Source organism: Syngnathus leptorhynchus, chromosome 7 (genome assembly GCF_054491065.1).
Source record: "Syngnathus leptorhynchus isolate UIUO chromosome 7, UIUO_Slep, whole genome shotgun sequence".
Taxonomy (NCBI): domain Eukaryota; kingdom Metazoa; phylum Chordata; class Actinopteri; order Syngnathiformes; family Syngnathidae; genus Syngnathus; species Syngnathus leptorhynchus.
The window spans coordinates 1,458,614-1,471,165 of NC_141201.1; the positions used below are offsets into that span (position 1 = coordinate 1,458,614).

General features: G+C 49.6%; 1 protein-coding gene across 3 annotated transcripts in view; it reads left to right on the forward strand.

Annotated features, from left to right (window-relative positions):
* The window catches only part of tenm4 (teneurin transmembrane protein 4), a 99,651-nt gene that overhangs the window by 55,233 nt on the left and 31,866 nt on the right, over positions 1 to 12,552 (forward strand). For all 3 annotated transcript variants that reach the window (XM_085917082.1, XM_085917083.1, XM_085917084.1), the window contains 6 exons: positions 3,745 to 3,846; positions 3,936 to 4,130; positions 5,282 to 5,482; positions 6,984 to 7,169; positions 11,013 to 11,159; positions 11,548 to 11,770. In XM_085917082.1, the coding sequence (XP_085773208.1) occupies positions 3,745 to 3,846; positions 3,936 to 4,130; positions 5,282 to 5,482; positions 6,984 to 7,169; positions 11,013 to 11,159; positions 11,548 to 11,770 (1,054 nt within the window). The remainder of the gene's footprint in view (positions 1 to 3,744; positions 3,847 to 3,935; positions 4,131 to 5,281; positions 5,483 to 6,983; positions 7,170 to 11,012; positions 11,160 to 11,547; positions 11,771 to 12,552) is intronic.

Sequence of the window (12,552 nt, forward strand, 5' to 3'; positions counted from 1 at the left end):
AGTATGAAATTTCACAAGCAAAGTTAATCCTTTCCTCTCTTAGCCGGCTATTCTGAATTGGCATTTCCCAATTCAGTTAATTGCAAGAATGGTGCCCCCCCCCCCCCCCCCACTCCGGGTTTGTCCGCCCACGAGATTTTCCATTTTTAAGCTCTCCCTTGTCAAAGCCAAAATGCAAAGCAGAACTTGACTCACATTTGCATCTTTCGACAGATTTCCTAAGATGAAAAAAAACTGCATGTGTAACAAGTTCAGTCTGGCAAAAAGTACAAAATCAGGACATGCCCCCCCGAGGAGGTCATTTAGGCATCGTAATATCCTCATTAGCGAGAGTGTCTCATGAGCCAATCGGGGGGTCCAGCCAATTGAGTTTTGCTCCAATTTCAACTGGTGTGATAGCTCTTTGTTAGCAATTTGCGCTAGGTGAGGAAGTGACTTAGGAGGTGTCAGCTTTCACGAGCGTGGCAGCTGGGAACTCTCCTCGCTTGCTTTTTAATTAAAAGCTCCTGGGTCGCTGCGACAGGGGCCTTAGCTAGAACAGGATCGATGGAGATATGTCCACATTTAACCCCCCCCCCCCCCGTGCGTGGGCCCACCCGCTGTGCCAACAACAGCTGCAATTCAATATTTATGCTATGATATGACACACGGGGCAAGTCAGGCCGGCGTGTTTACTTTGGTTATCTCTTCTCGACGGGAGCGCATGATGGTTCCCCGCCGTCGCCGAGCGGGGAAGGCTTGAGCCAAAAAAGGCCCGACAGCGCGCCGAATTGGGCGAGAGGGGGGGCCGAGGCAGGGGGGGGGGGCTGTTAGTGGGTTGGGCGGGATTACTCAGAGTTGCGCCTCTCTTGGTTGGTTTGCATCGGAGCTCTTGTGCCCACAGGAGGGCCTCTTTTGGAAAATGGGTCACCGCTTAAGTGCCCTTCAGCAGAAATTGAATCCCACCAACTGGCTGAGCCGCAAAGGCTCGGAGTTGACCTTCATTCAGGTAGAGGAATGTGGGAGATCAAAAAGAAGCGGCATTTTCACATCCTATATTGTCTGCCTTTGAGTTGAACACATATTCCGATTTCGAAGTTCGAGCGACATCCCGTGGAAGCTGCCTGGTCCTTTAGCCGCTGATTGATTCCATAAGCAAACATGTTCGATTGCAAACTTGTTCTTTTGAAATCGCGTCATGCCAACGTCTTCCTCAAAAGAAGACAAATAGCGGCGCGTTCTGCTAGCATAGCAAGATAGCCCCCTGAGTAGCGAACGTGCTGATGGATTCATTCTGATGAGAAAAGACTGAAGGCTAACATACTAAGCTAACTAAACACTAAAGCAGAGCGCTCAATGCAGCGAGAGACGACATCAACTAGTTCCACAATCGTAATTCCATGTCAAAAGAAATCACAATGAACCTGTTGCCCGTTCGTACAACCGGATAATAACTTTGTGTTCAATTAAGCGGGCCCAGATTTCATTCGGATTTCAGTACAATCATTTTCTTTCAACGTAACGTATGGATGTGCCTCGGGTTCTAAGTGGGCCAGGGGTCCCTGTCCTTAAGAATGTAGGTTGCCCTCGTCACTCGCGGCTCCGCGGCCGTGCCAAAACGTGTCCCGGTGAATCACAGCTCTCTGGAGCGTGAAGCCATTTGTCCCGCCTCCCTGCTGCCTGACACGGATCCCAGTGCAGGTTTGGGAGGAGGAGGGGGGCGGGGTTCTGGTGGCACTGCCTGGTCATCACTCAGATGTGCCCGGCCGGCATCCGAGGAAAAGGCGCTGATTAAACTCGCACGCCGGACTGCGGAACTGGCACAATAGTTAGCTTCTCCTGATACGCGGGCGGGGTAATGAATTTCAATGAAGGCCCCCTGCTTGAATCGCTGATTTATGCGTCGGGCCGACCGGGAGCGTGCGGCTAAGAGATATTCATGGCCGCTCGCCGGGGGAGAACACCAGGCGGGAATAACGCGTGGCGTGCCCATGTGAATTCGGCGGGGTTCATGGGCGCTCAATTAAACGTGACAGCGACGGCTTAGAATTATGATCAAACGTATCGAAATAGATAACGTGCGCCGGCAGGTTCGATGCTACCGGCGGACAAAAGTGTTGGGTAAAGCGGTATCGCCTGTGGAGTATCGGTGGGTTTTTACGAGCGCTGCGCAGATCCCCTGACTCAGCCCAGCCGCCTGATTGAGTGATAAAAAGGGTGTGTCGCAATACTTTTCATCCATATTGTGTATCTTTTTGGAGTTTCACGTTGGAGCCAAGCAGCTCGCCTGCATAATTGCACCCTTGAGAGACATTTGAGTGCCTCGCATCCCACACCTCATTTTCCTTTCTGTCATTTTACACACACTCGCTGGCAGCTAAAGAAAGCCGAGCCTCCCACTAAAATGATGTTCTTTCCGTCGGAGCTCTCCACAGTGATGGAGCGCCGCGAGAAAGTCCTCCAATGCTCCCCTGATCTATAAGTCAGGCTGAGACGAGCCCGCGGCGGCGCTCGGCGAGTCTCGCCGCCGTCCCACTCTTTGTCTCGCCTCGCCTCGCCCGGCCTGGCATCTTCTCCCATGATTGACTCTCTGGAGGAAAGAGGAGCGCAATCCCGAGCTGGGTTTTTCGGAGCTCTTTGTGACAGCACAAGAGGTTCTTTTGTTCGCCAAAAAGATTCGCCCAGGAGCGAGATGGGGGAATTTTTCGTCTCGAATCTCGGCACCGCCTCGTCGTTTAGTCGTCTTCATTACTTTGACAATCAAGTTGATGGAAGTGCATCATCGCTTGATCGATTTAAAAATAAATAAATAAATAAATACCCTTCAGCCATTTGTCCAAATGTTCATTTGCGTTATTTGTGTTAAATGAATAGAACATGACACACGCTTCAAGAGATGCTTTGGTGTAAAAGAATTATTTATTGTTGACTTGAAAACATTGTCACCCTGAATGCACATTCATCTCTGGGATTTTTTTGCTTCCATATTTATCACATTTGATGATGCCGAGTATGTCATACATAGTCAATAAAATCAAAGAAAACATTAAGTCCTTTATTTATTTTATTAACCCTGATCAACAGCCAGTTTTAACTAGATATGCCTTTGTGTCTATAAATATATTTTTGACACCGATTTAAAGTTGTTGTTTTTTGTCAGATTTTTGGGATGTTTTTATTTTTTTTAGCTTGCGCAATATGGATTTTGCCATGAATTGTCTTTTATGAATATAATTTAAAGAAAAAAAAAATACACCTGTTATCTAACCTTACGTATGTTTACATTTGTTTCTTTATAATTGTTTGATTAGTAACAAAAAATACACTAAAAGAAATTGAGGTAAAGTTTAATCAATTTGTGATTTGCTTGAAAGAGCGCTCAAGTTTGCCACGAGCATCTCCCGACGGTGTTGTTTTTCCGCCACTGCAAAATAATAGCACCGTAGCGGCGTAGCCATTAGCAACATTACTCCAGTTTGTTGCCGATAGCTGCAACGCATTCCCCTTAAATGTGTTGCTTTTGCACTTTTCCCGGAGACTTCATTAACTCCGCAAGCCTTCCTTCCGCCGAGTACGTCTTCACTCTAGGAAAGCAAATTGCAGGATAAACGTCCCCGTGAAAACTGTTCATTCACCTGGAAGTCGGCCTCGTCACCGTCATTAGCGGCGCGGATAATAATTATGTGTGAGACAACGAGGGGGAGGACTGTTGCGCTGCCATTAGCAGGCCACAAAACCTCCTTGATTGCGTTTTTTTTTTTTCAGATTCCGTGGACGAGTGTCCCAGCAGCTGCTTCGGGAACGGCGACTGCGTGGCCGGAACGTGCCACTGCTTCCTCGGATTCAAAGGCCCCGACTGCGGCCGAGGTCAATGAATTCAGATGCTAAAATGGCGCGAGACAAGGTTTGACGCTAACGTGTCCTAATGGACTTGTCCGCTCTCCTCCTCTTGGCAGCCGCCTGTCCGGTGCTGTGCAGCGGCAACGGCCAATACCTGAAAGGCCGCTGCATGTGTCACAGCGGCTGGAAGGGCTCCGAGTGCGACGTGCCCACCAACCAGTGCGTGGACGTCACGTGCAGTCACCACGGCACCTGCATCGTGGGCACCTGCATCTGCAACCCGGGCTACAAAGGGGAGAACTGCGAGGAAGGTAGCAAAGTTGATCAAATGTGACAGCATTGAGAAAACAGACTTGTGCTTTGTGTATTTTACGTCAGGCACTTTCATGGGCAGCTATGGCCTTGGGAAGACTATTATTGTTTTCATTTTATTTACACTTTTTTTTAAAGTTATTTCTTTTTCTATTATTATAATATATTGAATATAATATTGTAATATTTTATGCTATACAAACTCTAACCCAGAATGTCGACACAAAAGTTGCATTTTCCAGACTTTTTTTTTTTTCTTTTTTAAAGTTAGGGCTCTTTTCTATTTCTCAGATTATTGTCTGCCATATGAGACACCAAGACGAGACTGCGCCCTAAAAAAACTGTGAAGCGTAATAGTGCTGAAGAAAGCCAATTGTCAATGAGCACGGCTGAGCGTTGCAGTCCTCCCTGACTGACAGCCTATAAGCCATGACTATAAGGCGGCGTATTAATAACAAAACACTTCGCGTATTGTGGTGGAAGTCCAACACGGCGTCTGATGTGAATCCGGCGAGAGCAGATAAGAGTGAGGCGGCCATTGTGTTTGTCAGCTCTTGAAGGCTCTCATTTCAAGATGAAAAATGGCACCGGGGGGTGGTTTGATAAATGGGGGTGCGCGTCATCCATAGGCCCCCCATTCTATTTGGGGTTGGCGTGTCAGCGGTTAGTGGCGGCGGGGAATGCGGGCCACAGCGCCCTTTAACATTTTTACCTTTCTTCGCCACGACCTTCAGCCGGCCGTGATTAATTGCCAGGAGAGTTCCTTGTCAGTTTAGTCCTCCGTTCCTCGCACCTGGCGCACCAACCATCTGGCAAGAAGGGAGAGATGTTTGTCCTACTGCGGTGGCCTCTATGTCCACTTTGTGTCATTCTAAATGGGGGCAATGCAGCCGTGGTGTTTGTCCGTTTGCCATCTGTGTGCGACATTCAGATATTGTCCCCTAATAATGGGATTGGACGCACATGGCCAGCCGTGAAAGGGTGTGGACACTTGTGCAACCATATGATTTGATTTTTTTTTTAACGCACCCAGTGAGCGGGTGTGCAGACTTGTGCAATTTGCACAGTACTTCCTCTCTTCAAAACGCTGCAGGGGTGCGTCGACTTTTTCTGTCCGCCACGTACGGTGAAAGCTGAACTTTGATTTCAGCGGACTGCCTGGACCCGACGTGTTCCGGCCGAGGCGTGTGCGTCCAGGGCGAGTGCCACTGCTTTGTGGGCTGGGGCGGACGAGGCTGCGACAGCCCCAGGGCCTCGTGCATGGACCAGTGCTCCGGACACGGCACCTTCCTGGCCGACGCGGGCACGTGCAACTGCGACGCCAACTGGACGGGCCACGACTGCTCCACAGGTGAGTGCGGCAGAAGCGGCGCGGTTCCAAACGCATTCCGGTCGGTACAAATGAGCCTTCGGAACTGAGCGATTAGCCCAAAGCTTCGCCCGGTTAATAAAAACGGCATCGGTCTTAATTAGCGGCGCTAAATCATACCTTGACGGCCAAACGGAATTAACGCGCCGATAAACGGTTTCATAATAGCAGAGCGTGGGGATGTTTTTTTAATCCCTCGATCGACGGCCTTCCGTCGGATTTGTTATTTTTTTGGCGTAATGGCTAGTTTGCTGAAAACAGCTTGCATAGAAGTCCGAAGATTTTTTTTCTTTTTAACTTCCCGATGGATGAAAAACTCCTCGTCTGTGTTTTACCTCGGCGGTGCTGTCAGATTTTCAAAGGTTGAAGAGAAAGCTAGCTTTTCATTTTACAGCAAAGTAATTTTCCCCGCGTTGATTCCCCGATGGATTAAAGCCCCGGCTCCGATGCGCTGATAATAACGACACGGGCCTTGGATTGCTTCCGCTCAGACAGCAATTTGTTTTTCCCTGAGATGACAATCTGTGTCTTCAGACTCCTTGGATATTCCAAGCGGTGCCTTTAAGAGGTAATCCGGGGTGGGGGGGCTATTTTGTCAGAGGCGGGCTCTGCAAATGATGATGAGTTTGTGCTTTATCCCGCTTTATCCTGTTTATCGTCAAGTGTTCCCATAATGCGACGTAATTCTAAGTTCGCTGTCATACAGGTCGGCAAACAGTCTGCCTCTCAATAAATTCGACGGCTTTGAAGTCCGGGCCATGGAACGCCGCTCGCATGTTTACGTTTGCCAACAAGATGTTTTAGAACCGCTGGCGGAGCTAAGATTGAATTTTTTTCCTTGGACGGGAGTTCAGGGGGTGGCGTAACTTTTTTTTTTTTCACAAAGCTAAAAAGTTGTTCATAAAAATGCTGATTAATATTCATTTACAATCTGTTCCCCGCAGAGGTCGGCTGGAAGCTTCTCGATGAATTAACGCACACACGGCCTTGTGCAGCTCATGTGGCGTTTTGCACTTTGCAAAGTACAAACTAGCTTCTTTTTTTCCCCGCACCGTCAAATGAACATCATCGTTTCAATTTGTGCAGCGAGCGAGACCCCTGGAGTCGATGGCGAGGTTGCTGCTCTTTTTTTTACCGTATGTGCTAACGAGCTAGCGCAAGATGTTGGCTTTCCCCCTGAGCAACCTTTGGGTATTCTCAATATGGATCATTTTGTGTATATGTTGAGCTGATTGAACACCAGCGCCGTGGCTCGTTATCGCACGCCATCGTAGTGAGACTTTTTTTTTTTTTTTTTTTTTGTGCAACGCAAAAAAAAAAGTCTGCATCTGCTTCTTTGGGTCTTATTGGATTTGTTTTGTGTGAAAATGCAGCCGAATCCTTTTCAACGTCCGTGAGACGAGCTAATGAAGCGTAGCCGCCTTTCCTCCACAATGACTCCTGGATTTGTCTTTCCTTTGACTCTTACTTTTGCTTCCCACAGAGATTTGCTCAGCCGACTGCGGCGGCCACGGGGTTTGCGCCTCGGGCACCTGTCGCTGCGACGAAGGCTGGACGGGCTCCGGATGCGAGCAGAGGGCGTGTCACCCGCGCTGCAACGAGCACGGCACCTGCAAGGACGGCAAGTGCGAATGCAGTCCCGGCTGGAACGGAGAACACTGCACAATCGGTAGGCCGGCTTTCAAAAAGTGGCGGGGGGGGGGGCTTGAGTGAGGGAACTGGCAAGTGGGAGGGAGGAAAGCATGCTTAATTGAATTTGTGCAACTCAGTAAAGCATGAACGGGTTTACTCAAGGATCCGAGGCTTGCCTTCATGCATTTTAATGTGGGAATGTGCTAAGGTGTCCTTTGAGTTGCCTCATCTCATCCTCTTCCTCTTTGCTCCTCATTTCCGCCCGTCCGCCTCTCGCTGTGTGTTTTGTCCGAATAGCAAAGGGCTCACTCTTTTTCTGTTGTTGTTGTTTTGCCTGGGAAGGAGATTGCGGTGGTTTGTACCTCGGCCATTTCTTGTGACATTTGAGCATACGCGGCGCCCCAAAAGAATCCCGCGTCATCACCATTGGGCTGGGGCACTTTCTTATCTTGCTGCCACTTCTTGAATCAAATTGCTCTCCTTAAGCCTTTTCACTCTGCACTTTGGGCGTCATCAAGGAATAAAAAAATAAAATAAAAATGCGGCGGCATCTTTGTGACGAGGCCCTCTAATAGGAGAGAGGCTAACAGAGATTTGCTGCTATTTTCCCGGATTTATTTGCTGGAATAAAACATTTTTTTATTTGTCTTTGAGTCACGCGGTTGCGCCTCGCAGCAATTTTTCAATGACGTTGTGTGTTTGATGATGATGATGGATGTTGTGAGGATTGACAGCTGTTGAAGTGTGACTGGAGCTCAGCGGGCCACAGGTGCCTTTCCATTTCGTTAGCGCGCGCCGCTATTTAATGTCAGGCCTGTCAGAGCCGCTCGGCGTCAAGAGCGTCGGGCTATCCGGAGGTCGCGCTGTCAAAATCCGCGACGCTCCACTCGGAGCTCGGGCCTCCGCAAAAAGAATTTTAGACGAATTGAAGTTTGTTTCGGAGTTGGAGTGCACGGACCCAAAACTCGGAAGAGGACATTTGAGTTCATGGTGATGTCAAATCCAATCTTAACGGTTGTTAAAAACGTTGAGCGACGCGTGCGCTAACTTTACCGCAGCAAGTTCTGTTTTGTTTGGGCGACTTTGCGCTCCCTCTGGGGGAGCCCCGCCAAGTGAGGAGCGCTAACCTTTCGATTGCAAGAGTCGATTCGAGAGGCTCGTTAGCGTTTTTTCTAATGTCCTTGTTTGTTCCCCGTTGCCAGCACCACTCGGGAAGAAGCGTGCCTTTTAGTTTAGGCAAACTCCAAGCTGATTAGAAAATGACACAAAGAGATCCGAAAGCGCCTCACATTGATCCGTTGACATTTTTACGGTTCAGCAAGCAGCGGGTCACTTTGACCCGTTCCCAGTTAACATCCGTCCGGTCACACTGACCCATGAAATTTCGTTAGGGTCAAATATCGAAGGTGTCAGACCGACGCGACGACATTCAGCCAGTCCACTACTAACCTTGTCGTTTTTGAGCCCGGTCTGTCCATTTTTAATTATTGATGTCGCCTTTTGAGGTCCCGAAGAGAATATCCCTCGGCGGCGTCCATTAAGAAGCCAAAGCTCACCATTTGAAATCACTTGTCACAATCAAGGCGTCTCGTTTCGACCTCTCCTTCTGCCAAAGTGCGTTTGAAGATGAAAAGGTCCCCGAACGCCTCGCGCATCGATCGCTCTTTTGAAAGCACTCCCGCGAGAGAGACGGGCGGGCGGGCGGCGTCTGACGGGATTCCGCCCGGCTCCTTTTCATCCCCCCCCCACGCGTTGGCTGCTGTTTGTGGCTTGTGCTTGCCATGCATGCTTTCTTTTGGTTTTGTGGCACACTAACACTCTGCCTTCCCTTACTCTATTGTCCTTGTCTTTTATCTCCCAAGCTCACTATCTGGATAGGGTAGTGAAAGGTACGGCATTCCTCCTTTTTTCTTTTCCACGTCCTCCTTCGTCCATCATCGTTTGTTTGTGCGACTGACTTTGTGGCGTCCGCGCCGACAAACAATGGCCGCCAACCGACGCCACGAAGCGCCTTTCTGGCGCCATTGTCACGTCATCATCTCCGCTTAGCACCTTCACACCCACTGGCTCGTGTCGTACAACCTTTTTCCCGGGAGTCGAAAGGTTGGGGGCGGGATTCGCGGTGCGGATTAAGCAGTTAGCCCTCTTAGCTCAGATGGCTAAGCTTGCTAGCACTCGCTAGTAGCGCAACTTCACATTGGCACGTTAGTGTTTTTGTGGCGTTTGCTAGCACTCGCTAGTAGCGCAACTTCACATTGGCACGTTAGCATTTTTGTTGACAAGCTAACACCTGCATACTCTAGGCTCATCTCATTTCTCTGCATTTGTAACTTCCGAGGGCTTCTAACATATCACTTTATGAAATCTTGGTGTCTAGGATAGATGATGACATTTTCTAACAGTAGTAGCCTCCAGCAGCCGCCACCTTTCTTTAGGGAAATTAAAAGAAAATGGTGTTTTGTTTTGTTTTGTTCTGACCGCGGCACATTATCTATTCTGCCTTTTATTGAAATTGATTTTTGAGGAGCCCGTCATCGTTTAGCAGAGACCTTTTTAAATCAGTGAATGCCAAAGCTTAATTGATTTTCTCGGTAGGACGGACGAGTTGGTTAAAAGCTTTGCGGTATTTGATTATCAAACATGCAGAACAATGGCACGTCGACACTCGCTCAGAAAGTGCGGCGATGACATACAATACAAAAGCGCTCTACCTTTTGGGCGGAAAGAATTATTTTGAGGTAAATCTTAAAGACTCCCTTTCACATTTCTCCTCCCTCCCTCCCCGCCATTTGATGTCAGCTCAAAGAGAAAGAGTCAACCCGGCTGCTCCCCGCACTTGACAAAATGGGTCAGCTCGGCACGGCGGTTATCAAGGCACCTCGCGAACAACGCCGAGCGTGACAGACGCTCGCCTTTGATAGCTGGCGCGGCGCCATCGCACGTGAGCAGATAATCGGCAAAGCAGACGTTTGCGGGGAGATGCTCCCGAATAAACATCCTGGTGGTTAGCATCTCGCTTTCTAGCTCAACAAAACAACCCCCCACACACACACACACTTTCTCACACTGGCTTGTTCTCCCTGCTGGCGTTTCTGTTGCCTTTGGCTCCTCTCAATGGTGGAACACACACATAATCCAATTTTTTTTTCAATGCATTCAGAATCGTTAAATCCAAGCGAATGTACTCTACATGAAATTCGAAGGTACCGTTTTAATGAATTTCATTTGAATCTGCTTGATCCGGTTTACAGTATCAGGTGTTTGATTTATCAGCCCGTCAGCACAACTTAACCACCAGGGTCCGTGTCGAAATATTAGAAACAGATGTTACACGAGAATGAGATCTTTTGATTTATGATCAGCCCGCGTTAACGACATGAGTAAATAATGACATACGCTGGACCTCAATAGCAGTCCATCGTATGTGTGTGTGGGTGTGTGTGTGTGTGTGTGTGTGTTTGAACATGATAGTAAGTAGAGTGCGAGTGTGTCATTATGCAGCGTGAAGGCGGGTAATGACTCCGGCATCGACTGCGAGGATCGGGCGCATCTGAGTGCACGGCAAAGGGATATTAGTGGCTTGGCTGAAGGTGTATCGCATTGATCAACTTGAAGCGGAGGGTCATTACGTTTGCCCCTCCAGGCACTCGCCACGGAACAATCACAAAACGGAGGAGGGTGTGTTTTTGTGTGTGTGTGCGCGTCAACGTCCGGAAGCATGAATAGAAGTGCTAACTCATCGCTAGTCAAACTGGCTTCCGCGGGGAAAAAAATGGACGGAAATTGTTGTATTTTGAAAAGTGGAAAGCTAAAAATGGCAACTCATCCTACAGGTTTTAATTTTTTGGGGGGGGAAAAAACCGATACAATGTCTTTGCAGAGGGCTGTCCCGGTTTGTGCAACGGCAACGGCAGGTGCACGCTGGGTAACGGCGGCTGGTACTGCGTATGCCAGCTGGGCTGGAGAGGCAGCGGCTGCGACACCTCCATGGAGACGTCCTGCGGTGACGTCAAGGACAACGATGGCGGTAAGTCGCCGACAAAGTCCAGCAAGGGGGTTCGCTGACTTTTTGTGTGGACAAAGCCGTTTCCAAGAATAATCCTGCTATTCCCGTGTCAATCAAACCGTAGATTCAATGTTACCGCTAATAATTCCTTCCAAATGATTCGGCGACGATCCGAGGCACGACCGGCGGACCCCCGGTTTGAGAGCCGCCGCTCTAAGCAGCCCCGAGCGCTAACAGGCACACGCTCGGCGCCCCTCGGCCGGGACGTGTCTTCCTGCGCCGCGTAGCTGATTGCGGGCTCCACAAGTGTCTTTTTCCTAAAAGGCAGACCGACTGACGGACGGACGGACGGACCGTGTGACCCATTTCAAACGGGAGTCAAAAGTGTTTGTTATTGTGACCTTGCCAGACGGATTGGTGGACTGCATGGATCCGGACTGCTGTCTCCAGGCGACGTGTCACAGCACGTCGCTGTGCGTGGGCTCGCCGGACCCCCTGGACATCATCCAGGAGACGCAGCTGTCGTCGGGCAACCAGGGCAAAGCGCAGAGCTTCTACGAGCGCGTGCGCTTCCTGGTGGGCCGGGAGAGCACCCACGTGGTGCGCGCCGGCGCCAGCCCCTTCCACGCCAAGTGAGTGGGAAGCTTTGCCGCCCGCGCTCCTTTGCGCTTTCCGACATTGCGTTTGTCGCCGATTCACTTCATTCGGAACGCATTCGACATCCCCTGATCTAATGCGGCTCTTTCGGCGGATCTCGGGAGACGTGAACGCGCAAAAGTCGTGGCCTTCCGAGCCGCCGCGTGAGCCGCCGCGTGATCTTTGGGACACGAGAGCAAAGGCACTCGTTGGAGTCGTCTTAAAGCAATTACGTGCGATAAACAAAGCCTCCAATCCGTTCCAATCCGGCAGATAATGAATTGTTACAAGTGTGGGGCCGCAATGACTAAATGCCGCAAAATAACATTAGCCAGGAGCCCCGCTCGTTGCTCGTTATTGCCTTCTCGGAGTTATTTAGCACGTTATTGCTTAAGACAACTGCGCTATAAATAACTACGGCAAGAACGAGTGTCACCGGGGTGTTTTTTTTTTGGGGGGGGGAGAATAGGAAGAAGGCAGTTGGATGAAGTAATGGAGGGTGAAATGGACAGCCGGCAGCGGTTGCGCGTCGCTTGATGGATGACGGACGGACGATGATAGACAAATGTAGAGCGAGGCGAAGAAGAAAAAAAAAAAACCTCTGAGCGACGTCTCGTATTCATGTATCGTGATTACTTTTACTGTAATCTATCCGAGGCCTGCTCCCAAAGGCGAGTGCCCCCTCCTCCGCCTTTTGTTTCCCTCCCCGCTTCATCTTTAATCGCTCGCACGACTCTCGTCACCTTATTTGCATCCCGCTTTGGAAGCGGCTCATCTT